Here is a 27,614-nt window from a genome sequence, read left to right as displayed (position 1 = left end):
TGTATCTACTGTATATGTTAAGGATGGCCCTGAAGCTACATTTCAGTGTTAAATCCAGTGCATGGCACTCAGGAGTTCATGATCTTGGCACTCAAATAACACAACCAACCCTGCCCTTCAGGCTAAATTTGGCTTCAAGGCCAGCTCAAAACTGCTGTGTGTGGCAATAAATAGGACGTTGTAACTAACTGATACATTCAAGGCCTGCAACAGAATACCACTTCTCTACAGACGCAAAACAGCATAAGGAATCTCTTAACAGGAGGGCAAATCTGGGTAAAAGTTGGTTTACAGTGGAAGGGATGGTCCTTCAGCAAAGACCTGTAATTCAGATAAATAAACACAGGGATTTTACAGATGCTATTTTTGTACAAGAAAAAAAGGGAAGGAAATCTTTCATTATCACAAAACACAGGAATGCCTACTTCCAAACAGAAGAACTATGAGACTTCCAACTTATCCTCAAGACTAAGTTGTTCAAAGAACACAAACACCGTGTCTTCACATAAAAAGAGTGGAAATCATAGTCGCAAGAGGTTTGTATCATTGTTAGATTCCTTGAATATCACATGTCCAAGTGAATGACAGCTGGTTTAGATTTGATTTTGACATAAACAGATATGTATTAAAGGAGAAACTTATTCTGCCTTCATTTTTACAAAGGATTTGATTTTATAATTAAATAGATGTTATGTACTGAATAATGCTTATGCTTCCTGAAGACAAGGCTCCTACACAAACACAAAACAGTTACAGAAAGCAAGTCAATTGTATCCTTAAAGCATTACAATCATTTGGTATGCTTATGCCTTCATGGCACAAAGGAAGGAAAGCAAAACAGAAGCTTGATAACAAAAACATTAGCAACTAAAACTAAAGGATAAGACTACCTCTGCTGAAGCATAAACATGTAATTTAATCCAGTTTGCCTTCAGATATTGCAATTATTATAATTTGAGCACTTGGGTTGGAATTCAGTCTGCCTCACACTTTACACTTTAATAGGTGAAAATTTTTTTCAGACTCTCCATTTGCAGAATCCAGCAGCACATGACAGCTTACGTTATTCTGACTGTGGTGCGATATGGTGGAATACAAAGACAGTAGTTTAAACCCTGTCTTAGAGCTTGTCTTTTCTCAGTTACTGCTGGGCAGATTTAAAAATAAATATGCTTATTTTAGTACTCATTTAGTAGCAAACATTTTTACTTATCTCTGGCTTTGCACAGAGATGACTAGAACTTAATCTGCAACAACAATTGACCCTATGGAGTCCACTAAGAGTAGTATTTGTTTAAGGCAGCACAGGAGCTGGAAGGAAAGCTTTCTACAAACAGTCTGAAAGTATGCAAAACAAGCATTCTAATAGCATTTGTCTCCTAAGACAGAGGATCACACTTCGATGGTCACAGTACTGCAAGGAAAGCAAACCGCTGCATCCAAGGAGCCCTGCGTAATGGATAAGCAGTTTGTCATATTCTTCCCCAGGACTCTGGCAGCTCTTTGAAAGGAAACAAAAGGGACCTGGTACGATGCTTCAGATTGACTCCCAGAAATTATGCTCTTTAAATTCAGTGAGTCTAGAACAATCCTAAGGATCCACACAATCCATATGAAACACGCATATATAGTACATTCAATAATCACATTACTGATTGAAAAAATATATACAGACACTTATTTAAAGGTCAGTACAACAACATAAAAGAAACATCAGCAACTAAAGGGCTTAAAACTAATTTATATAATGCTCTTAATCTGGTGTCATCTACAGATACACACAAATTTCAGGAGGACCTCATTTAAACTACCATGAATGGCTGCAAGCTTTCCTTTAAAGGTGCGACTAAATATTTCTATTACTTGTATGTTTGTATTACCTTTAGATGTTTTGTTGCATTCTCCAGCTCCAATAGTATCCCAGAGGGCACACGGACAATACCAGTAAGGTTCATTGAAAGTATGTCTTCACTGAGACTATCCAAGTTGCTTAGCAAAACCCCTGTGCAGTTGTCATCACAAGCTAGACAAACCATTCCAAAAATAAGCAACATTAGCTTTTCTTTAAAAAAGCAACCAAATACTGCTATGGGTTGTTGTTGTTTTATTGGACATTTCTTTTTTTTTTTTCTTTTTTTTTTCTTTTTATTTTGGTACATATTTACACAGTACGTGCCTTTACTTTTTGCATTAATACTGATAGAACATGATTTTGAAAATGCAGGCTTGTAGTCTTGCCCTTCCATGCCTACCCCCAGAAATGAACCAATTCTAAACATGCTATCCTCAGGTTAGAACACATTCAAGCTGTATCGATCTTGCTGACTACTGAGCTTCTTATTATACTATGCACGTATTGCACCTATTTAGTTTTATTGCTGTAAATCCAGGGCAATGCCACTAACAGCTACCAGACAGGTTACAAAGATACCACAATGGTAATAGATTCCTTGTAGGTACATTTATTCCCCATTTTCCTGTATAAAGCAAAATATGAGTCTATATTCCTAGTTCATTGTAAAAGCAATTACTGTTCTGAGTGGGTCTTTCTGCTATTAACTCTCTCATAAGGAACTACATGACTAATTATTGATAGAGCACGCCCGTACACATGAGATGACTCCTTAAGTATTATTAGAGCAATATCAAAGGCAAAGACTCAATGAGACAGGAATTTAATATTTCCAAATAAACAAAAGTATGCTACAAACAGCAAATCAGTATTAAAATTATCTATTCTTAAATATGCCATAGTGCTACGTTGGCCAATTTAAGGATTAACTGCTTGTCTGATATTATGGTTTGTACTGCAGTTTCCTCTTTGTTCACAGAATCACAGAACAGTTGAGGTTAGACAGGATCCTGTTTGATATTGATTATTGCAAGCCTCTTATAGAGAGAATAGACCAATCAATAGAAAAACACTCATGGAATAAACCAAAGCCCAGAAGTAATCAATTTCAAAGCCACCTACAGACACACTCTCCTTCCAGAAGAAGATGCCTTGGTTCACACTCCTCACAGAGCTGTCCTGTCACACCCTGCTTACAGTGGCACTTGCCAGTTGCACGATCACAATTAGCATGAACAGAGCCACTTGGATTGCATCGACACAGATGGCAGCTGCCTCCAAGAAGCTGAGGGTCACCATAATAGCCAAGGGAGCACCTACAATGGGAGGAATGAGCCAAAAATCATCAGGGAATATTCATCATAAAACCAGACATCATGTTTCAATTTGAGAATTATTGATAGAGTTTTGATTAAGTTTCTTTACAGTAGCTAACAAGTCACAAGGTCCTTCCACACATATTCATGTATTTACTTGTGAATAATCTATTCCAAGAAAAGGTATGTTTTTATTATTCAAAACTGTTCCTGCAATTTGGGGGCAAAAATTGAGACATGATAGTGTATGACTCACTTTTCACAGTACTGTCCTTCATAACCCGGGAGACATGCATCACAGTGGTAATCACGGTCACCTTTCAGGACACAAGTGGGACTAAAACTGGAGAAAGGAAAAACAAACACCTGCTAGCACAGAAATGGAAAACCATACACTGACCATACACCTCCTGATATTTCTGGTGTCCATCACTCACATTCAAACACATCCTCCCTGTTTGAGCCACTTCCTAGCTCTGTTTTGCTCTCTACACAGCCACACATAAGCACACTGGGAATCTAGAAGGTTTCAGGTTTTTTGTATTAATACACCCCTCTGCAAAATACACTCCAAAGAAATCAGCATAGATTTAAATTCATTGTTCCAAAAGTATTTTACAGATTAATAAGTCAAGGAAATTGCATGATATGGTCATAATATTTATCTAATTGATATCTGCATGAGAACACTAAGAGTAGCCCCACTTAAGCTCTGACTCAATTATCCAAAAGCAACAGCACTTTTCAAGCTTCTAGATGAAAAGTAGTCTGCATTTTGGTTTTAAAAGTAACTTTGTCTACAGACAAAAATTTCAAACAAAGGAGTACTTGATTTTATCCTACTATTCACCTCATTTAAAGCTCCTAAACAGGCGGGAAATGGCCCGAAATACTGAAGCATTGTCTTTAGAAGGAAAAAGAGACCCCCTTTTGAAACTGAAACATGACAGTGCAACTTACTCTATTATCTATAATATCTGAGACTCCAAAAAGTGACATTCATCTTTTCCTTTTAAATCGTCACAATGTAATCACTAGATGTAAACTGTGAATTTAAGCTGTATTTGCTAAAATAAGTAGCTTACAGAAAATCAAAACTTAAGAACATGTAACAATAACTATCTCCTATTGTCACAGAGTGTGGGACATAAGACGTAGTACATACAGCACAAGGCATCTGGAAGGCTAAAACAACATTGAATGTAATAAGTTTTGGTTACCTAACAGGGTTGGCTCTGGGACAAGCACAAAGAGAGCAGTCATTGACAGATCCAATTACTTTTCCGTAGTAGCCTGGAGCACAAGCACTGCAGTAATCACCAACTGTGTTATCTCTGCAGTTCTGGTACACAAAAAAAGGAACTCAGACAGTTTAAAACAACAACAAAGAAGAAGAATTTTATCTTCTCCTCAATCCATAAATGCATCAAGTCTCTAACAATCCCATCTAAATATCACCACTCATTGGTCAGCATTCTCTGGGTAGAGGGATGTTTTATGCAAAAATAAGCAAAATGCCAGCATATTTTCCATTCCATCAGGCAGACTGACTTAATATCTGTTCTGAATTTCCATTAAAATTTGTATATTTCTACTTCTACAAATCCAATTTAGATCAGGAAATCAGAGTACAAAACAAAAACCTGTCCTAAAAATAACTGATGGAAAAATTAAACAGGATATCTGTACCAAAAAGACAAATCTCAGTGTCTCAATAAATGCATTTGGCAGCTATAAACCAATAAACAATCACAGTTAGGATTCACAGATATTGTATTTAATTTGCAAAGAGTACTCATCAATAGCCAGTGCTATTTATATTGAAACACTAAATCAGTATTACAAACATAATTAAAGTAATTCCCTTCATTAATTGTTTTTCTTCCTTTCTATGATTCTTATTTTTATAAGTGTGTAGGTTTTAGAGGTTAGCAGAGTACAGTAAGTAGTAACAATACAGCTTTCTATTGCATGGGAACAGAAGACAGGGAAAAATCATTTATTTTGCCTACACAACTCAGATAGAAATCTTTGAGTAGTAAACTTAACATGTGGGTGAGTTGCTACCCCTGCAATGAAAGAATGAGAGAATGAATGACTGTTACTCTTTAGTATGAAAGATCTGTGTAGATTGGCCTTACAGTAATAAGAACCATCATTCTCATTCATGAGATTCAAACTTTAGGTGAAAGAGTGGCTTACAAAGAGCCTGAAGGATTGAGGACTGAGATCACAAGACAGGAAGAGGATACATGTTAGTCCTGTGTGACCCTTCTTTTTAATTTTTGGGACAAAGTGATGGAAATGAAAAAGTTAACCCAGCTGAAGCATGACCTTAGATTACTTTACTCTCAGGACGCCAAAAGGAGCCTCTTTAAAGAAGCTCAGAGAACATTTGCTTCAAGAGAGAAATAATTTAACTTTCACCTAGTCTGTAGAATGGAATGGCTTAGTGCTTCTTTTACTTCTTTTTTGTGTGATTAAGCAGACCTTGGCCAGACCAAGGAATAGAAAATCAAAAAGTAACACAGTAAAGCAGATAAACTGAATTCATGCACACAAGTTATTTTTAAAAATATACTAAATCTAAAATTATTAATGATTTTGAAGATAGCTACCAAAAAGCTTGATAATTTTACTGAATAGAATCTATGGGAAATAGAATATGGATTGAGAGATGTAGACAGGGAAAATTATACTTTTTCCAAACAGCATAGCCACATAATATTCCCAGAAATTCCTTGTATAGAGTACTGTCAGTGAACATTCAGGTGAAGCCAATGCAAAAAAATGCATAAATTGTACATACCAAACACTTTCCAGTTTCAGGATCGCAGGTTTCGCTGTGATTATTACACTGACATGGTACGCAAGGTGCTATAATAGCATGAGTCTCTCTTACACTGAATTCTTTAGGCTTTTCCCTGTAGTATCCTGGAGCACAGCTCTATTCACAAAGAAAATTTAAAAAATAAAAAAAAAAGATTATGGCTGTCAAAAGTTATAGACAATTCTGAAAGTCATTTGTGTAACTTCATTATTACTTGGCACGGAAAGGATTCAAGGATTTAGTACCTGACAGGAGAATCCAGCATAGCCAGCAGGACATCTACATTGCTCTATAAGATGAGCTCTAGGTCTGCCTAGATGCATCTCTTCAAACTTCACTGCAATTTCCATTGAGATATTTGCAATTCTGTAAGATAAGTGTAGAAGACAGCATGAAGACAGCTAGATGAGGCCTAGCACCAAAACTAAGTATAGGGTTTTTGTTGGATGCATCTCTGCTTGTCTTCTTGTTTCTAAACAAGTTGATTCAGTGATCATATAACATCTCCTTCCTTTCACTAGTAACCTACTTCTGTTCAAGATGGAAGTAAAATGTTATTGTTCGGAGGTGGGAATATTTCACTACCATGGCCCATAGTATATAAAACTACAGGAAAGAACCAGATTTGTACAGACAAGAACTCATAGGATCGCATGTTTCAATTCTTCAGGAAAATGAAAAACAAAGAAAAAAATTCATTACCCATAAAAATAACTTGGTAAAGAAATAACATATAAAGCATCTAACTATACTGCCCATCAAAAAGAACACTGCATCAACCTGTAAAACATTGTGATTCTTCATGGGCTTTTCTATCAAAATAAGAAGCAGATATTTTTAAAGGCAATAAATGTTTTCTTATGAAAGAGAAATTTAAGTCATAAATAGGAAATTGGAGATTACTCTAATTTGAGGTTAAACATTTACTGTATAGTTCTGCTGGAACTATTTCCAAGTTAAATTACAGTAAGTACAATGAAATAATTAAATGCTTATTGCTTTACCTGCTTTGCTGTAATCCTTGGCCATAGGCTGCCTTGATAAGGATGTATTCAATATTGCTTAGCACAGACATGAAGTCAGAACGTGAGACAGGCTGGTCAGACACAGAATTAAAATACTTCCAAGAATCCTAAGGGAACACAGCACACATTATTAAAACCATCAATGTTTAAATCTCACTTAAAGCTAACAGTCTCCTTTCCCATACATTCTTTTGGAAATGCAGTCAGTGACTGAGTCTATACTCTTTGCCCCAGAAAATCCAACACCTGGCACTAAATTAGGACAAAATATGTTTTTATACCATTTCTCTTCACTTTTCCTTCCCTGCCCCTAAATTCCATGCCTAATTTCTACAACACAATTTTCCCAAGTATTTTTGACATGAAATAGATGCAACGTAATGTGGTTTATTTGAGATCAGGTATGCATTTCTCAATGTATTTTTTTAAACATTTGGGGCTTCTCTGTAAGAGCTCCTATGAGATATATATCTCCATTTCAACACCAATGTATTCGCTTACCTCCTTCATTTCTACTTCTTTCTCACTTCTTATTCCATTTTCTGGAGAAGGGCTGTCTACATAGATGACCAATTTGCTGGTATGACCACCTTTCATTAGAATCTGTGGCTCAAAATTTGAGGTTCCAAAGCCATCCAAAGCATAAAAAGCAACAGTGTATCTCAGTTTGCCTCCATATGCCATAAGCTGTTTGGATATAAAATTATTACTTCAATTAATCCCAAGGTTATAGCTACTAGTTTTAAGGTAATAAGAAGATTTGGAAAGTGACAGTTCTTTGAGGAATTGGCAAGAAAAACTGACTTAAACTTAGCAGTTTCTGCACAAATGTTAAGCATTTATTTCTAAAAAGCAGGCAGTTTCTTCTTTTAGGACCTTTGAAGGTGTATACTCAGTTTTCATTTAATTCCTAAGCAGTAGAGATTCCATGATCTATATACTGAATCCAGTGTCAAAGTTGAAAGCCTTTTAAAGTTTCTAAACTAAAATTGAATATATCACACAATTCTCCCACATATATCTGGAAAATAATATCATATTTAAATATGGGTGTTACCCGTTTATAGAATCAAGAAAAATCTTATTATAGCAAGCACAATCTATGTAAGTTCATTTACACAATTACATTAATTTATACAATTTTATTACCTACTTGAATTAAATAACACAGAATAATGACATCAAGATAAAGTGACCATTATACAAAGGATTGATATTAAAGAAAGTTTAAAGAAACTATCTAGAAAGTATTCTAATTATTTAATAGTCTCACCTGGTCTCCCTGAAACTGCTTTGGCAACCTCCAGTAAAATGTTTCTGTATTTAAATACTTTCTGACAATGGCAGCATCCAGTAAAACATCGGGAAATTGTGAAAATACTCCTTCCACTGTTCCAGTCAGGTTACTTTGAGCTACTACATGCAGAATGGACTGGTCTGGAGTTAAGGTTATCTACAACATGAAGAGCAATAGATTCATTTAACAAAAATTTATTATTTTGATGTAATATACTGATAATAGTCTTAGTTTCCTTTAGATAGTCAACAATCCATTTTAAAGGACGTCACACAAGGTTTCAGAAATAAGACTTTACTTTTTTTTATGTGGATTTACTGTAAGTCACTGTCCCTGTGAGCTACTTTATTGCAGTTCACCTGATTCGTTAAATGTATGCAGACTGTTGGTACACCACAGAGGTACCAGGAGTGTAACACCTAACTGCATGCACACGTTTACGTCACTCTACTTACGGGAATTCTCACATGATCTTCTGCTTCCAAACAAAATGTAGACATCCCAAAACAAAAACACAGAGTACAGCCTAGCGCGTTGTTAGCAGACAGAGCAAAAGTTCCAGGTTTACACTCACTGCACTGTAGCCCAAATACATTTTCCTGGAGGGTGGAAGAAAAAAGCACAGCAGCACACTCAGGTCACTAGCAGTACATTTCATTTCAATTACATAATGTTTTTTTAAAAACACATAACATTAAACAAATTTCATGTATTTGGATTCCTAACTAAAATTAGCAAGTATGTTTTTCCATTAAAGGTAGAAATCCCTTCCTTCCCCTACCTCCACACAAAAAGCAGGACCATAAAGCCAAAGAAAATGCTCAATATGAATAGAAATCAAGGGACTTCAGCTCTCCCTTGTTAAGTCCATCTTGAAGAAACACGAGAAAAATTAGTCAATGTTGATCTCATTATTAATCAGAATGTTGGAGAAAGACTTGTGAGGGTATCTATTTGTTGCATTGAAGTCACTTTCCTATTTCTACATTTTTCAGTAAGAGTCCCATCATTAAAAAATAAAAATAAAAAAAAATTGTGCTATTAAATTTCTGCCCTTAATGTTTCCTGTTTCTAATAAAAGAATGCCCATTCAGGCTACAGTGTTAGCAAGATACCTGAAATATTATTAAGTACTTCTTTTGTTTATAGTAGAGGAAACACATATTTGAACTTGCAACATAATCAGATTAAGAAAGACGTTGAGATCATCTTTTTTTGTATTTATTGGTTTCTTCCTATCATTATAAATTGGATTTTCAGAAGCTAAGATTGTATCATCTGAATTAATATACAGTTCCCAAACCTAATAAAATCATGTGTGTATGAATGGGAAAAAAAAATTCTCTGTACCTCATTTTTTCCCCCAATTATTAGGATACAATAGCTATTCCACTGGAGTTTTCTCACATTTAATTAGCTTTCAAAAATGTTTTCATATCTAGAATGGAAGGAGCTGTAGATATGCTACCTCTACAGAGGACAAAATAATTATCTGTCAAAACAACGCGTACAGAAATTATACCTTTTTAATTAAGAAAGAAACAACCTTTTTGTAAGCAGTTGTCTTAATCTCATAGATTGCTTCAGAAGACTCAAGATGGTTATGCAGCCTACAGTGCAAAGTGCGAGTCTGGCAGCAGAGTCTTTCTAGACTCAATGAAGGAATAGAATTTCCATGCCTTAAGGTAGTAACATTTTTTCTACACTGTTCATTGCATTAGAATTTTTTTTTTTTTAGTAGTCCTTTTTGCTCTTTTTCAATCTTCTAGTGTACTGGAAAAATAACTTTTTTAATAGCTACCCCAAAAGAATGCATATGAGTTATAAGCAATTATTATTTGCAAAGCAAAAATGCAAGCAGCATAAATAAAAAACTCAAAAAAAATATATCACTTACAATGGTATCAGATGGCATTTACAACATAGAGAGAACTATGTTGACACTGAAGCCTCTAGCACCATTCTCATTTATTTAATAAGGTTTACAAAAATTTTGTCCCAGAACTCATGGCCATTATACTGTTCTATTCAAAAAATTGTCCTTGCCCTGTGTGAGTCAGACAGAAATCGAACAGCAAAAGGGAAATCAAGACAAATGTATCCTCTGTCCTTTTTCATTTCTACCCTACTGTACTAACACATGAAAAATAAAATTCGGAGTGTATTATAAAAAGATGTGGTTATAGATATTAACTTAGCACAGAATAAACATATGGATTTCACATTTAGTGAATGCAGTCAAACTGAATTTAGGACTACAGTAAGAAAGACTGATGGCATTAAATATGCCAACTCCCATACAAGATTGGATAGAACAATGATTGATGTCTTTCAAATGCACAGTGGTTGTTTTGTAAAATTAGCAAGAATTCAGCATTAGTCAGTTAGAAATGATTTCTTATGATCAAGCGTGGGTCTGACCTCTACTTCTTAGCACATATCTGCAGAAATTCCATGAGTTTTGTCTAAAAGAGAAATGCAGTACTGTGCCACAGTAACTATATGACCACAAACTGGAAATAAAATTACCTGGCTGCTTAAAAACAAATTGAAGGTACTAGGAGAGGCAAACTGTCTAGCATTATTTTAGGAACTTCTGAGAAAAGAAATAGCATTAATGCCACCAACATGCTGCTGCTATATCTTTTGCCTGCAGCAGTGTTTGCCCAAACTGGAAAACTCATCTGGCAGTTTCTAATCCAGATGACTCATAACAAGACTGGGTTAGCACTGGCACAAAAAAAATCCATTAGAGGTGATTTTAGGTGTTCTTACAAATATCACAGAGGAGGGATGCAGTCTAAGATCCTCCCATCTCTATAGTCATTATGATTTTTATGAAATAAATTATCAGAAACCCCAACATGTCCCAAAACTTCAATACCTTGCAGGTACAGATGCCAGTTTCTTCTTCACAACCACAAAGTCCTTCAGTGTCATCACACATCTCTGTTTTGGTTCCTCTTAAGTCACAGTCACAAGCAACACAGTCTGGGTAATCCCTGTAGCCTAATGCACATCTGGAACAGTTTTGTCCTCCAAATTCAGTTTTGCACTGGCACTGACCAGTCAGTACATCACACTGCAGACTATTTGAACCAGAGTCGCTACAGTTGCAGGCCTTACAGGAAAAGAATAAATTAATATCAGGAATTACTCTTTTAAGTTCACTTTGCTACAACAGAAGCTGTACAGTAAATTTAAAATAGCCATTAAAACTCAATGATTGTCAGCAATTACTGTACAATATAAAAGCGAAGAACTTTCACATAGACATGGGATTGTTTCGTTTGTATTTTTAAAAATATATTGTATATATATAAATATATAAATACATATATAAATGTATATCTAAATATATATTTATTTTTAAAATATATTGTAAGTCATATTTCTATTAAACTGTGGAATGTAAAATATAACCTATTTAGAACCAAAGGAGTTAAAGGAACAAGTCCCAGAAGATACCACTCAAAAATATCTGAATTAAAACAGTGTTGGGTGTAATAAATTATAATAATGTTATGTAAATAGTGGATTTTATACACACAACACACAAAGAGAGAGAGCGAATAGATTTATAAAATAGAATATATTAACAGAATGGAAAGAAAAATCTTAATACTGACATTTGTTTAAGACTTCTGGGAGCATTAATAGGGTTCACATCTCGTTCTAGCTTCATTTGTTTTTTGATCAGGAATTGAGAATCTCACTGAACCCAAAAGTAGGAAGTTTTCGCATACACTGCAGTTCAGTGTACAACACCTACAAGCATACATATAGAGAATACATATTTATGTACTCTCTAGCATTCGTCACACATTTGTCGCTCACCCTTGGCATTAAGCAGACTTCTCACTCTCTCAGTACTATGTACTACACTGCATAGTCTAATACATTTTATGACCAAACAGGTTTCCAGCTCTGGCTCCTAATTACCACTAAAGGTTTGCAGTTGCGAAGGTTAAACCCTGTTTTATCACAACAGAAATTATTTACATATTTTCATCTCAAGTTCACAATGATAAATAAGGACTCTAAGGTACACTTCATTGAGTGCAGGACTTGATTTGACAAAGGTTGTAAACAAAACAGAACTACTTTTCTGCTCAATAAATGTACCCAGGAATAGATTCCAAGTACTCAGAAAACATACAAGTTAATCCAATTTGATCATTGGCATGTACTGTGGAATCAGCCTATGAAAGGAAAACTTAAAGGAGTGATAGTCTACTGTACCATTACCCAAGTGAAATGGAACAAGAGCCAGCAAACTAACAGAAAGAAGAGCAGCTTGAAAACACAGAGATTTAGAGAAAGTTGTCATAAACTGTGGTAATTAAAAACTCTGAAGAAAGGGCTGTATTATTGGGCTATGTTATCATCCTTACTCTAAAAAAATTAAAGATGGAAAAAAAATAAAAGAATTTGGCCGATGCTTGTCATTGTCTGATTCTTATCACACACAATGACAGAGATAGTCAAGTTGATTTTATTTGTGGTTTCTCCATTGAAATTGCCCATTACAGTCAAGTAATTCTGGGGCTTTTTGAAGTCTTAGCATTTATAAAATAAAGATTGGTTCAACGCTATATCTGACAGGGATTTACAGGGAAAACCTAATTATGTGAATGGCTGATACTCCTCAGATCTGCACTAAAGTTGCATTTTATTACTTAAAAATAAATGTTAAGCTCCAATCAGGAAACATAAACAAACTACCTTATACAACTTATATTTTAAATATTTTTTAAAGTGTGCCATGACTTACAATATGTTTATATTTCACTTTTCTTAAAGACATAAAATTAATCCTTGGTTAATATAGAAACTGCGTTCCTTGCTTGATTGGTCCTCGACTGATAGTCAAAATACACACTTCAAATTTCTCAGATGACCTATGCACCTACCCAGACACTCTGGACCAATATTTTCAAAGACAGCATTCTTAGAAAGTTCCTCAATAAATACTAGCATAAACACTTCGAAACATAAGATAGCAAATGAGGTAATCAGAACAAGAGTAGTCCTAGCATGAGTATACACTATTAGTAAGCAGCAAACTGCTTTAAACTGTCCTGGCATTTCAGCAAGCCTACCATACCTTGCAGCCAAGTTTAGGAGAGAGTCCCCAGTGGTTTTCTTCACAGAGTTCACATTTTGGTCCCCGAGTATGAGGGGGACAAATGCATTGACCAGAATCTGCATTACAGTTGTTCTGAGTATGAGCACAGTCACAGGCTGCAAAAGAAATGGGACCAAATAATTAATTTTACCTTTCCAAAACAAAATAGACTCCACAGCTATTGATAATCTTACTTTTCTTAACGATACAGTATGACACTCCTTGTACTCATTATCCCTAACTGAGAACTAAATTACAAACAAAGTGGCAATTTTTTATTTTTTTTTTTTAATTGAAAATCCAATATTCCTGTTTGATGTAGCCTGCTTGGTGATTTAAAAAGCAAGGCTACATCTACACAGGGAAATCAACAAAGCCAAACAAAATTATCATGGAGAAAAGTAAATCTATAGAGGAAAATGCTATTATAAATGGTGCAAAACTGATCAGAGATTTGATAATTAAAAAATGCAACACTATTCTTGCTAGAAAGCGGAAATTCAGAAACACTTCAATTGCTTTAATAAAATTTACAAATTTTTCAAGTCTAAAATGATTAAAGGTACCTAAGGGATCTTTGATTCCTAGTCCAGACATCACCACACTGAAGATTTCACATTACTACACTGTGAAAAAAGGCCTCTGTGAGGTTGGAGAAATGGTAGGCATTCCTTTAACTATACTGCACTGTGTTGGAAAGAGTATCTTATTAACCCAATAAATCTCAAGATGGCATCTTCCCAGTTAGGATTAAAATCTTCCTCTAATAGAAAAAATACAATCAATGACCTATTTTATCAAGGAGGAAATTTGAAGAATTAAACAGAAAAATATATATATATGTGTGTGTGTGTATATATATATATATGTGTGTGTGTGTATATATATATATATATGTGTGTGTGTGTGTGTGTGTGTATATATATATATATATATATATATATATATATATATATATGGCAGAAGTCTGCAATAGTAGTAGCTTTTAACTTTTGTTCCCATGCTTAACCAAAGAATCAGGAAACCATTCACCACTTTTTGGAATATTTATCAAACCAACTGAATGCTGCTAGAGTAAAAAATACAGCGCACTGCTGAGAGAAATTTCACACAATCCCTAAAAGAATCATGGATTAAAGCTTACGTGTACAGCCACTGCTCTTCAACGAGTGGAAGCCATGAGCACAGCGATCACACTTTTCTCCAGCCACTCCTGGTAAACAGTAGCACTGCCCCTGATGATCGCAGTCCTCAGAGATGGAGCCAAATTGACTGCAGTTGCAGGGAATACAGCCAAGTCCAGCAAGCAAGCCATAAAAGCCATTCTGTTGGACAAGTAGGAGATATGTTAAGAGTACACCAATTTTCCCGGTTACTTTCCCGGCCATCTGACCTGCATGAATACTGATCAGCTCTGTGTGATTGCTATGGGAGGAATACCTGGCCTCATCTCTTCGCTGTTCCCAGCTGTATGCAAGTATGCATTTAGGTGAACAAATGAATACTGAAATACTCTCATGGTCCCCTAATCTCATTAGTGAGACCTGTTTTATACTCTGACATTATTTTTAATTAAAGACTTTCAAGAGGGCAAGGGTAGGCTGTGCTGACCAAGAAAAGATTTCTGTGAATTAAAGAGCAGAACAGAGCATGTCAGTGAACTATGGCACATGTAAATTGAACAGCGTTCAGCTCAGCTGGCACAGGGACAGTAACTGGGCACAGAATTTCTGCTCTGGTCTCTGACTCAGTTCCATACTCAGCAAAGACTAGAAACTATTTTGTCTCAACAGTGAATACCTATTTGTTCTTGTAACAAGCCTGTCTTTTAGCTGAATTTATTTCTTGGTGTTCAGCCATGATGCATTTATTAACACTAATTGCATTTTTCAGATATTCCCAGAGTTCATTTTACAGAAGCACAGCATTAAGATGCCTTCAGGTCCGTTAGTGGCCTTCAGTTTGTTTTTCTGCAGTCAGTAAACGTGACTGCACCCTGCCACGCAGCACAGCACCAGCCTGAACAGCCTGATTCAAAAGGGGGCCGAGTTACAGTTTCACATCTGCAAAGAGCACAGATAGAGCAATTTGCAACTACAAAAGCCAGTCTAGACAAACTTTTGATTTCCTCTCCAACAAGTTGACACTCCTCTGAATTTACTTGCTGCTGTTTTCAGTATCTGCTCTAGTCTGAGTTCATACTTCTTGAACAGGGATGATCAGAATATTACATAGCAACCTAGATAAGACCTTACTAGTATATTAGGACTTTCTCTGATAGAAATTAACTCACTGACATGCTCTAAATCATATTTGCCTTTTCTGAAGCTTCATCACACAGGAGGCAGAGGTCTCCTACAGTCCAGTAGTACAGTTGGGACTTTCACCTCCTCTGTCCATCTTAGATCACTGAAGTTTTCTTTCTTGGATTCCAAGTTACATTGCATCTTGTACTACTGAAAATCATCTCTTTCCCCCAAAACACTTCTGAACTATTTTAGAGTCCATCAACAATTTTGTGCCAAAGCCATAAAACAAAGTATTGAACAGACTGATCAAAAACATCTGGTTTCCTACACAGAAAACATGAGTTCAAATTCCCAGAAAATTTTGAAGAATGTGAATTAAACTTATATATCAAGCTTTCAAGCAATCAAAAATTTCTTTGTGTCTCCCCACACTGATGCTGGGATTTGCAGATAAACAGGCAGATCAAGAGATAAAAACAATGCAGGTGTTAGGAAGAGGTAACTATCTGCTTACCGAGCACTTGTCACATTTTTGCCCAATCACATCTGACTTGCAGTCACAGATGCCTGTCTTGTGATGACAGACGCTGGAATGGGAGCCATTCACATGGCACTCACAGGCTTATGTTTAGAAAAAGAATGAAAAAAATTTGTTATTATGCAGCATTCCAAATTTGTTACATAATGCGCACTGCATTTCATTTGTTCATCTGTATCCTAAAGATGTTAATATACTATAGCAAAATTTGTACTACACATCAGGGCTAAGCAAATAAACAAAAAAAGCAGCAACAAACTCTGTGAGGAGATACATTTGGGAAGTTCATTTTTCTCCATCCTCACATGTAAAATTCAGAAGCAGAAAACGTTTGCAGGAAGTCACTGGAGGGGGGAGCATTAAGCAAGCCAGAAATTTTCAGAAATATGAAGTGTCAGACCCTAGCAAGATATATTCCATCCTCAGGCTAAAAAAAACCCTCATGGTTTTCAATCTGTACTTGTCAATTCACAACTTGAAGGTTAACTCTTTTGGAAAGCACATGCATCTTCCTATGAATTCTGCTACATGCAGACCATATTTTTCTGTTCTTTCCATTCTCAGAGTAATAATAACAGCTTACCACGGCAACTTTTCTCAGTCACTGCATCCCCATAGTACCCATCAGCACACTTTTCACAGTGAAGACCTGCTGTGTTCCCCACACATTTCAAGCATTGACCTGTGGTGGTATCACAATAACCATCTTCTTGAGGGTTTATATTGCCATTGCATTCACAAGGAACACATGACTGTCCAGGCACCAGTGGATTTCCATAGTAACCATTTGCACACCTGCACAAGAGAGTAAAAACTTTGTCACAGAATAGCCTAGGTTGCAAGGGACCTCAAAAGTTCGTCTGGTCCAAACTTTCAGAACGTTTGTCTAGATTAAATTACCAATGAATGCAGCTGAAATGCAGTCACGTCAAACATTCTCCTCACTGAAGAGAATATTTCCTATTAAATTTTGCTCTAAAGAGTCAGTGTATTACAAGCAAAGACAAAAGGAGGAAATATTCATTAAGAATGTCTTGTACACGTGATGTAAACAATACGGGGTAGATGGGATGCTGGATACCTGGTAAGGACAATCACACAGATGCTTTACCCACAGATACCTTACCCAAAGTTAACATACATACCTTTCACACCGAGAGCCAGTATAGCCTGGAAGACATTTATCACAGACAATTCCCTCTCCTTCACTCAGCTGGCAAGTAGGACTGAAACTATAAACAGTATTCGTGGAAATTAGTAGCAACATACAGAAAAACAATTCAATACCCACTCTTCAAATCTATCCACAGATCTATAAAACCACATCATTGCACATGTATCTAGATTAACACCAATGTTTAAAACATCACAATATGCCAAAACAGAATTATAATTTTCAGAAATTCTTGTTAAGTTTTTTCTCTTATTTCAAAGGAAGATTTTAGAACTTTCTAAGAGCCTGGCCCTTCGTCTAGCGAATTTGGCAAGCACATATACCAAGCTCCGCTATTTCAGGCGTAACAGTTCTGTCCTTCTGCTGCTTTTGAACATGAAAGATAACTGTGATTTTGTTCCAAGTTCAAGGACAGGTCTAAGTATTTCTTTTTGTACTTTGTGTACAAACTACACGAGCTCACTCAAGTCTGTCTTAATATACATTTGACAACCTGGCAAAACACCATGTCTATGACACAAGCTCAAATGAATAGAGAAAGACTGTTCCCGCTCTTTCTCCTTTAGATTTCACAACATCTTCCTTTATCTCACATTCCGATTTTGCTAAAAATGCAACAGGAAATCTGAAACATGCAGCTTACTTGTTTGCAGCAGAGCTCAGAGGACAGGCACAAGGCTGACAGTCTTCAGGAGTTCCTTGGGATGGACTTCCGTAAAAGCCAGGCAAGCACTGATCACAAAAAGGTCCTGTCGTGTTGTGCTGACAAGCCTGTGAGACATGGCAAAAAACTTTTCATATTTACTTTTGATAGTTCTTCACTCCCCTGAGGGATATCTGCAGGGATCTGCAAGCAATACAGCATTAAGATTCAAGGAAACAACTGTGAACAACTTTGGGAATAAGTTGTTTTGATGTTGGTTTTTTTTTTCCTAAACTGAGTTACAATAATTCCTAACTATTTCTTCCCTAAATTTTAAAATTTAACTTTACATTACAAAACATTATCTAAACATGAATTTAATCTTATTCAGCACATCGCAAACATGTACAGCAACAAACTCGATATATGTTTCTTGCTGGTGTTTAGTCATTGCCTTTTTGAGATCTTTAAGTTTCATGAGAGATCTGAAAGCTAAATCTTCAGAAGGTAGTGTATAACTTCCACTGATGTCAGCCATGGAAGATACACATACCTACATTCACACTGCTTTATTTTATTCAAGTTTTAATGTCAACTTGAGCAAGCAAAGTTTTTTATCAGCTAGTATATGTTGACGTTTTCGCTTTAGATCTACTTATTCTACACTTGAAATGATAAAATGAAATAAAATCTCTAATGGAGAACAATTTATTGGAGTTCCCTGAACACACGCAGTATAAGTAAACCATGAAAGAAAGCACAATACACAATTTGTACCCATAGCTTGAAATTTACATACACCATAAACTTGTCTCCCGCAGACAAAATACTCTCCTAATTTCTAAGCAGATGCTTAAGACACAGCACATCAGAGGACAACTTACAAAGCAAACACCTTGAGTATCACATTCAGTTGCATGCCCATTGCATTTACAAGGTTGACAAATACCGCCAAAGAGTATTCCATCCACTCTGTAGTACCCAGGGAGACAGGACTGGAAAGAAATGAGGAGAAAAAGCAGCGGCATTATGTGTGTTAAATGTACACATTAAATCATTTTCAAAGAGACCACTTCCGACCACCCACTGACTTGTTCTCACTGTGCTAAACTGAATGCTCTTTCAACTCTGTTGGTGTCACTGCAACTCTTTTCTACTTATTTATTTATTTATTAAACTTGGACTGGATGAAGGGAATAAGAATTAGCACCATTTAACTTTGATTTAGCCCTGAAGACACATAAGTTCAGCTTTCTACAGTTGAATATATGAATTTATTTATTACAGGACAATATAAAACAGATGGTCCGTCTCATCTGCAGAATCTTTAATGATGCCATGACACATGGTTTCATATTTAAACTATTTGTCAAAATAAATCCTGCTGTTCTGCAGGTGGTGCTCTGCCTCCACAATCTTCTATTTACAGATACATAAAATGCCATCTAGCCTTTCACATTTGACTCTTGTGATATCTTCCAAAGACTTCATTCCTCCCTGCTAAGATTCTTATTGCCTCCATAAACCTAACTACATAAAACAGAAATGCACTGAGCAACTCAAATCTAGGAAATGAGCTATTTGTGAGTAAGGTAAGCCTGAAACAGCTTCACAGAGCTTTTACAGCTACTCCCCCTGCAACACTAATGCTGCAATGTGTATGATCATCTTTTAGTGATACCAAATAGAATTCAAGAAATAAACACAAAGTCCCATTCAGTGTACCAAGAAGGAAATATCAGTGGTAGTGTGTACAGTACACAGCATTTCACCACAGAATATAAACTCTAATGGCAGTGTAATTAAAAGACGCCTTTAAAACCCGCATCCTTTCAGAAAAAAGAACATTAGTTTGCATACACAAAACACTTACCTCACATGATATTCCCGTGTAACCTTGAGGACATTCACAGAATTCCACATCTGGCGCTGAAGAAAGGTCTATTACATTTGCACTTGCATTGTCCAGGGTCACCGAGTCCAGCCTAGGATCAAGCATGAAGGCATCACGTTATTATTTCTTTTTTTTTACCAAAATTTCATTTTAAACAGTTTGGTTGGTACTACTGAGTATGTTACCACTGAGTATGTTGTCCCCTGGAAGCAACAGCTGAGGAATTGTCAAAAATCTCAGCAGTAAAAAGACCATGATGGTAGCTTTATCACTACCTTTGCAGTTCTCAGCTGGAAGCAGTTATACCTATGTCCCGCTATCCATATTCTAATTCCCTAATTGACTTGGTGACTTCACTTGGAGTGAGGTTTAATCAAAAACTCCCCCTCTGTCATCACAGAAGTACATGGGAGGGGTAAACTTCTACTGCAGTCTTGAGACAAGATACCTTTACTACATGTCTAAACAAGACATATATCGCAGGAGGGTAAGGAATGAAAAACATCATCAGTTCATTGCTTGTGTATACTACAAAACATAGCAAAACCCTATAGTACAAATAACAGTAGATTTGCAGTAGAGAAAAGTTTCTCAGCCACAGGTAAAGTGATTTAAGTGGATCTTTACAAATGTTCCAGAAAGCTGAACACACCATCCCTAAATAGACATAAATATAATTGCCCCTCGAGGGCACGAAGTGAATTTTCTTCATGCTTTACTATCAGGTATAATGCTGTTGACGTTAAATGCTAACAAGTTAGAGAATGAGGAACAAAGGCTATCGGTAAGGCAAAGGGAAGTAAGTCAATAAGTGATGAAGCACTGGAACTGATTCCCTTGAAACCAATAACATTCCATTCCTGTATGATTTGGAAAACAGGTAAGAGAGATCTGCAAGTACCAATACAGATACTGCTAATGCTGATTTGAGATTATGAAATGATCAGGTAATCCAGCCCAGACCAGTTTTCCTACTAAGCATTCCCTTAGAAATGACCATCAGAACATCTACAAACAGATATTAAAGGAAATTACAGCCAGCTTTTTTAATGGCAGGTTCTCTATCATCAGTGATGGATTAACTTGCCACATACCAAAATAAGCACTTTTGAGAGTTTAAGATGGTGGCTAACAAAGCTGCCATTGTAATAAGGCTTTCAGAAATATTTCTTTAATGTAGAGAACAGTAATTCTGCTTTACATATCCCTAAAACAACCACGTGCCCTTTTCTGCACATTCCACAAGAATGCGGACAAAATTAGTCTTAAAAAAAATAAATGAAGAATCCTTTCTTCAAGAAATTATTAACACAAAACTACAGGAATACTTAAACCACAAGCAATTCTTCACATGCACAAAAATAACGTGAGTATATAGATTAATTTCAGTATTTTCTGTCCCTTACCTGTAAACAGCTTTTTTGGCAATATTGTAGTTGGCCCTGATCAGAAGATGGGTCACATTGACCAGAACAGTCATCAGCCTTTCTCGGTCTATAGCTTTTTTTGTATTGAAGTCGATAAAATTCTCTGATACCAATCTCACTGAATTAGAGTACTCCTCATAGGGCTGCAATGACAAACCTGCTGCTCTTGTGCTCAAAATCTGACCATTGCCCTGAATGTGAAATATAGAAAATATTATTTGTATCTACATGATAATTTAGCTGTTACTTTTACTATCAGATGCAGATGTAGAAACAAGATTTCTTTCATTGGAAATATATATATATAAGTCTGTATTTTCCATAGATTCTGGAAGATTACAATCCCATTCTCTTTTGGTTCAGGGACTTCAGAAACACTTAATTTTCTTTTAGAAAAAATAAAATAAAAATAAAATTCCTCTACAAAACAAAATCTTTTTCTGCTTTTCTGTATTAATAAGCACATATTACAAAATGAAGCTTTTTCAGATATGCCTAAACTTCATATAGAGCCTTAGCTTTTAACTGCATCATAACTTCAGAAAAGTAAACAAACAGCATGACTATTCATCTGTTTCATAAACATAAATTACTCCAGATTATTGTAGTTGCCTTATGAACAGAACACTGCTCATTTAGTAATTACCATCTCATGTGTTTTTACCAAGGTTAAAATTTTGGTATTTGATTTCTAAAAATGGAATTATCTGCCTATGGTTTCAGAGAAACAAAGCAGAAAATCCGAGAACTAAGTAGCAAGAAAATCTTCATAGTTACATTCAAAACAGGATTTAAAATTCAGATCTAAGGAGAAATTATAAATTATTGCTACATAAATAACGTTTTATTTTCCTTTTTATTTTTTTAACCCATTCATGGATTTCTAGTAATGTTTGAGTAGTAGCCAGCTGAAAACCATTCACCTGAATGATGACATCCACGCTAGATACTATATCACTGTCCACACTCTCCATGGGAATGTCGTAAGACACAGTATACTTCAAATCTCCACCAAAAGCGGTGAGCTGAAATAATAAAGAAAACCTTGACATCAGAACCACCAATCAACACAAAAAAGAGAGATGAGAAAGTCCAATGTATTTGCCCCAAATTAAAAGAACACTTGGGCTCGCAAATGCCACTTTCCAAGTAAAATTTAACAGGCTGTGCTTATCAGCACAAGGACAAGCACTGGCTTGTTGCTGTTACTGTGGAGAAAGCCAGCTGAAGGCACTACTGATGGTTTAGATAAGGGGCCTTATTCAGCAAAACACCCACAGGCCTTTCAACAGCAGAGGTTTATGCTACTGTCCTAGCCAAAAGTCAAAGCATGCTGGAGTTATTCACGTTCCATATTCCACCTTTCATGCTCCATAACTCCACATCTGCTGCTGACTACTTCAAAGTAAGTGAAAAACGTTTTAGCAGTTAGACATACTTTAGATGTATATCGGATCAGAATTTGAGTGAACATTCTCCTGTGAAAAACTTCCCCTTAAAGTTACACTTATTAGATTTGTGTTCATTTTGTCTGGTGCTCAACTAATTGTGCATCAGCAAAGAGACTGTACTAAAAATAAAGAAGTGAGGTCGCCTCCACTCAGCACTAGTGAAACCACACATGATATTCTTCATTTTTGGGCTTGTCAGTACGACAGAGATGTGCAAATAATGGAGAGAGTCCATCAAAAGGCCACAAAGATGGTGAAGGGCAACAGCTTAGAGATAGTAGAAGTATAGGGAATGTGAGCAGGAAAGTTAATAACAATCAAGAAAGACACAATATCCTCTGTAACAGTATAAGAACAAAGTAGTGTGATGAGTGAGATCAAAGACCAAGAGGGGGATTCTGTACCATACTTAGCCAGAAATACTATGATTTGAGGAACAGGGACGGGCTGAGAACTCTGGTTAACCTGGCTTTTATTTGTACTTTTTAATTATAGAAGTTAAGAATATGTTTCAACTATGTTTGTATTTTTATTACATCCCATAGCTAACCAAAGAATGTGAGCAGCAATTCTGAAGGTTTCAGTGCATAGAAATATAGCATCAAATTGAAAGACAATGCTTTGTGCTATATATGAAAGAATAAAATTACAGGGGCACAGTGATGAATTTTTGTTATATTAACACCTCAGTAAGGAAACATTTTGATTAGCAGAAATATATCTACTGTTTATGTATAGTGTTTTGAGAGCAACGTAGTATAATTAATGTAGGGAAATTAAGAGTTTTGGCTCAAAGCAAGAACTCACTTTATTTCCTAGATATGGTTCAGGTGCTGACCAGTAGTAAGTATGCTTCAGTACTTTCACAGCATCAGTGTTGTTGATGCTTATTTGACGGGAACCATCAAATTGGCTTCGCTGAGGTTGCACACCCCTTGCATTATATAGATCAGTAATAAGCCATCCAGTCATGTCTGAAATCTGCAAGAAAATAATGGTTATAATAGTGTGTAGTCAGGCTCAGTGTCAGTGAGAAAGTAGTCACAAAACCCATCCTCAGAAATTCACGTGAACTAGTGAATCCATCGGACGTTCATTCACTCAGTCCCAATACACACAAATGTGGTACCAACATCATACGATAAGACTAGGACTGTCTCTATCTCTGTAAAAGTTAGGAACATAAATTTTCATCCTTCCAATAAAATCAGGAAATGTAATGGAAATACTGCCACAGGGCACTGTAGTCTTGCCCAGTAGGTATAGGAGTAAGGACAAAAGTTTGGGCTCATCTCTTTAGTATACACAAAGAAACTTTAACAATACAAGGTCAGAAAAAGAAAAAAGGGAGAGAGGAGGGGAGGCTCAGTGTTTCCATTGCATTATCACAGATTCCACTAGCCAATGCTTCTCGTATTAATGCAAGCCAGCAGCTAAAGCCTTCAATGAAATGACATTCTGACTACCTCCGAGCTGTCAAATGATGTTGAAAATCCATTCCTCTGTAAGGACATACATGCCAGAAATTACAGTTAGCTCAGGTGCATGTCAAAGAGAAATACAGTACATGTTGCAGCTGCCTGAGGAAAGAATGTCACTGATGTAACGTATAATACCTGACTGACTGGCCATGTGAGGCTGTCGCAAACATCAGAAACCCCAAAGCAGAAGCATTCTGTGCAGCCCTCTGGATTTCTCTCTTGCAGGTTGTAGAATCCTGGTTTACAGAGGTCACAGTTTTCACCTTCTACATTTTCCTGTGAATGGCATATAACATTTGTTTCACATTAGCATCATCACGGTAACAATTACGGTGGCTAAGGTGCTCCATGTCAGCCAGAAGAGCCACTCCCAGTTCCAGATTTACATTAGATTTGGTTCTACTGAATGAATTTCAGGATTGCCATAGAAAAATCTGAGCCCTTCAGTAGCAAAACTACCAACAATCTACTCTTCTGGACCAGCGTTTGGCACATCAAGTTTACAAGGGCCTCTCTCTAAGCAGGTAGGTTGTGAACTTTTATGAAATAAAATTTCAAGAATACAAACCATTTCTACAAACCACATGAAAAAAACTAAAAAATGAGATGATTCTTCTAGCTTTCATTTAAAGGAGGAGAATGATTGCTTTCTATGTTAATATTTATTCTGCTCACAGAGAAGCAAAATTGCTTCTGACAGGTTCTTGGTGATACCAGGTAAAGTATTTATGAGCAGGCACATATGGAAAGAATAGCTAAACTCACCCTACTGGTGAAGGGGCTCTGTCTGTGCAGCACTCCCTCTCAAAAAGCAGCCTACGTCCAATTGCTGCTCTCCCTTCAATAGCTGCCCTTATTTGAGCCAAGCATAACTCGGCCCTGGATCCACTTCTTTTGGGCACATGGAGAGCAGTGGTGCAAAAAACAAATGTGCCTGTGATCCCTGGACCAGGCACTCCCCTTTGCCAGGTGCTCCATTATCAGCTCAAATCCTGACCTAACAGATACCCAACAGTATATAAATATAATTACCATACAAAGGGAAATCTGAGATTATCCTGAAACAATGGGATTTTAGAATCTTGGATTTTTATTGAAACAATAGCTGTATGGTTTTTTCCAACTTCTTTATTTCTTTTTTCACAGTACACTGGGATCGCACATACCTTTTATTTCTGTAACTTGATGATGAAATGGATGAAATGACTTCTTATTACTTAATGAATAATAGGAACCTTATGTGATGGGTAGACCTCAAGAGCTGCTGTGACTGACTAGACCTTAGGGATGGATGTGACTCTCTGATTAAACCTCTCCAATGGGAGAAGACTAAAGGCAAGGGATGAGTGCACAAGAAATTGTAGGAATAATCCAGAGAGTGACTGTTGCATAGAAGACTTTATCTCAGCAAAGAGGGGTCTGGAGGACAGCCTTTGTTTTAGTTAAACAAATAGCAATAGTTAAATGGATCAACAAGTGAAAACGCTCCCTGGAGTTCATTTTAAAAGTGTGAATATCTCCCTAAATTAGCCAGACTAGCATGGGAGGGTCATGATTACAGTGCTCAGACCAAAACAGAGTATACAAACTAAAAAAAACAAACAGAAGAATTTTGAAAATAGTAACAACCTTGAGCTGGTGTCAACTCATGTATTTCTTCCCAGCAAGAAGGGACAGAGAGTACTGTGAGTATATAATGACTTCTGGTACTACCATGAGTATATGAAGACTACATTAGCTCCCAAATGAGAACCACATTTCTACTGTGATTCAACTGTGATTTGCAATTGCTGTTTTGTCCTTGCATAATGGATTCAGTACACTACCGTATCATTTTTCTAAACTGAAATCTTAGGTGAGATCAAATATCTTCTCTTACTAGTAGTATTTGATTTAGATAGGAAGCGTTTCTCCCTCTACACAAAGAACATTTAGAAGTGTTTGGTCAGAAAGTATTAGACTGTAACAGCTGTGTTTCACAAATGATCAAATATGATATTCAGAGTGTAAAATGAAATCACTTGTGTTACTGAGTTTACACAGCCTATGTAGGCTTAGAAAGTAAAAATTCTGTTCCCTTCGTTTAATATTTGGAGCACACAACTTCCTTCTCTAATGTAATTGTGTTGATGGCTAGTGACACTCTCAGTGATCTGGCCAAAAAAATTCTGTGTGGCAAGCTTGTGCTTTGAAAGGGGACAGTTTCTTGTCCAGTTTATACCAAAATTTTCACCCATAAGCTGCAACAGCTTATGCTAACAGTGTTACTCTAGCTCAAAAGAAAGCAAAATAGTTGTTTTTTCTTTTTTTCTTTTTTTTTTTTTTTCCTCATTTAAATTGTCTGTTCAAACTATTTCTTTTTTCAAGACTCTGGTTATTTATACATTTGATAATTCGGATTAGATAAATCATGCAAAAGAACTAAGCAGTTTCAGAAAATCTGTCCAACAAACCATGGGGTTTTTTGGCTCCCAACTGCTGTCATACTTGGCAACAAATACATAAACCACTGATTAACATTTGGTTCAAAAGATTTTGTGTTACTTCTTTAAATAGTGACACAGAGCTTTGTAATAAAGTTCAGCAGAATCTACAGCTGCAGGATATTTCAAGGGGACTGAACATAGACCAAAAATAAAAGCAGTCATGGGAAATCTGTTTTTTGGGGTTTTTTTTGTTAAAATTGTTGATGGTTTATATTTTGTAATCAAATACAATCAGATTTCATATATATGTCTAATTTAGTTGTTCCAAAAGTTTCACCCAAATGCAGTTTGCAAAAAGCTGGTGTTATAAACACACCCCTTCTTTACTTCTGGTTAGTGGCTTTTAAGAGAAACATCAGCTCATTGCTAAAAGCAAACCCAGCTAGGTATACTGTCATTCCCTCTGAGCTTCTTTCTCACACTCATAAGTGCAGTTATTATTCAGTTTCAATGTTAGTCAGGCCTATTTTTATAGAAAAGAAACATAGAGAATACTCAAAACACAGCAAACTACTCACTATACCATATTTTAAGTACAGACTCAATCCACAGGTTGCCTTTTAAACAAAAACGAGATTTTAATACTCACTTTGCAAAGACAAGGTTCTGTGCATGGATCTTCATTAATGCTACCAATTAGGCTGCAGTTGCAACGCAAGCAGTTTGGATAACCCCGATACCCAAATGCACAACGGTCACATTTTTCTCCTGTGTAACCATCTCTGCATTGACACTGCCCTGGCCAAGTCCCTTGAAGAGCAAAAACAAACTTATAAGAGAAGGCAGCATCATTCAAGATGTCTTAGACCATGTGAATAATTCA

At 36.2% G+C, this 27,614-nt stretch overlaps 1 protein-coding gene across 2 annotated transcripts in view; it reads right to left on the bottom strand.

Annotated features, from left to right (window-relative positions):
* LAMA1 (laminin subunit alpha 1) overlaps nt 1-27,614 on the bottom strand; it is a 97,190-nt gene that overhangs the window by 32,615 nt on the left and 36,961 nt on the right. For both annotated transcript variants that reach the window (XR_001553442.2, XM_015855286.2), the window contains exons 10-33: nt 27,381-27,541; nt 24,441-24,581; nt 23,632-23,805; nt 22,297-22,398; nt 21,353-21,564; nt 19,926-20,037; nt 18,937-19,047; nt 18,053-18,180; nt 17,381-17,467; nt 16,819-17,030; nt 16,212-16,318; nt 14,593-14,773; nt 13,428-13,564; nt 11,205-11,441; nt 8,776-8,919; nt 8,297-8,476; nt 7,525-7,710; nt 7,003-7,130; nt 6,244-6,364; nt 5,978-6,115; nt 4,389-4,510; nt 3,425-3,511; nt 2,975-3,168; nt 1,881-2,023 (exon numbers count right to left, since the gene is read on the bottom strand). Coding sequence is in view for 1 of the 2 variants with exons in the window: in XM_015855286.2 (XP_015710772.1) it covers nt 1,881-2,023; nt 2,975-3,168; nt 3,425-3,511; nt 4,389-4,510; nt 5,978-6,115; nt 6,244-6,364; nt 7,003-7,130; nt 7,525-7,710; nt 8,297-8,476; nt 8,776-8,919; nt 11,205-11,441; nt 13,428-13,564; nt 14,593-14,773; nt 16,212-16,318; nt 16,819-17,030; nt 17,381-17,467; nt 18,053-18,180; nt 18,937-19,047; nt 19,926-20,037; nt 21,353-21,564; nt 22,297-22,398; nt 23,632-23,805; nt 24,441-24,581; nt 27,381-27,541 (3,545 nt within the window). In the remaining variant the exon portion in view is untranslated. The remainder of the gene's footprint in view (nt 1-1,880; nt 2,024-2,974; nt 3,169-3,424; nt 3,512-4,388; nt 4,511-5,977; nt 6,116-6,243; nt 6,365-7,002; nt 7,131-7,524; nt 7,711-8,296; nt 8,477-8,775; nt 8,920-11,204; nt 11,442-13,427; nt 13,565-14,592; nt 14,774-16,211; nt 16,319-16,818; nt 17,031-17,380; nt 17,468-18,052; nt 18,181-18,936; nt 19,048-19,925; nt 20,038-21,352; nt 21,565-22,296; nt 22,399-23,631; nt 23,806-24,440; nt 24,582-27,380; nt 27,542-27,614) is intronic.

Source organism: Coturnix japonica, chromosome 2, assembly GCF_001577835.2.
Source record: "Coturnix japonica isolate 7356 chromosome 2, Coturnix japonica 2.1, whole genome shotgun sequence".
NCBI classification, from domain to species: Eukaryota; Metazoa; Chordata; class Aves; order Galliformes; family Phasianidae; genus Coturnix; species Coturnix japonica.
This window is presented reverse-complemented; position numbering and strand designations above follow the sequence as displayed.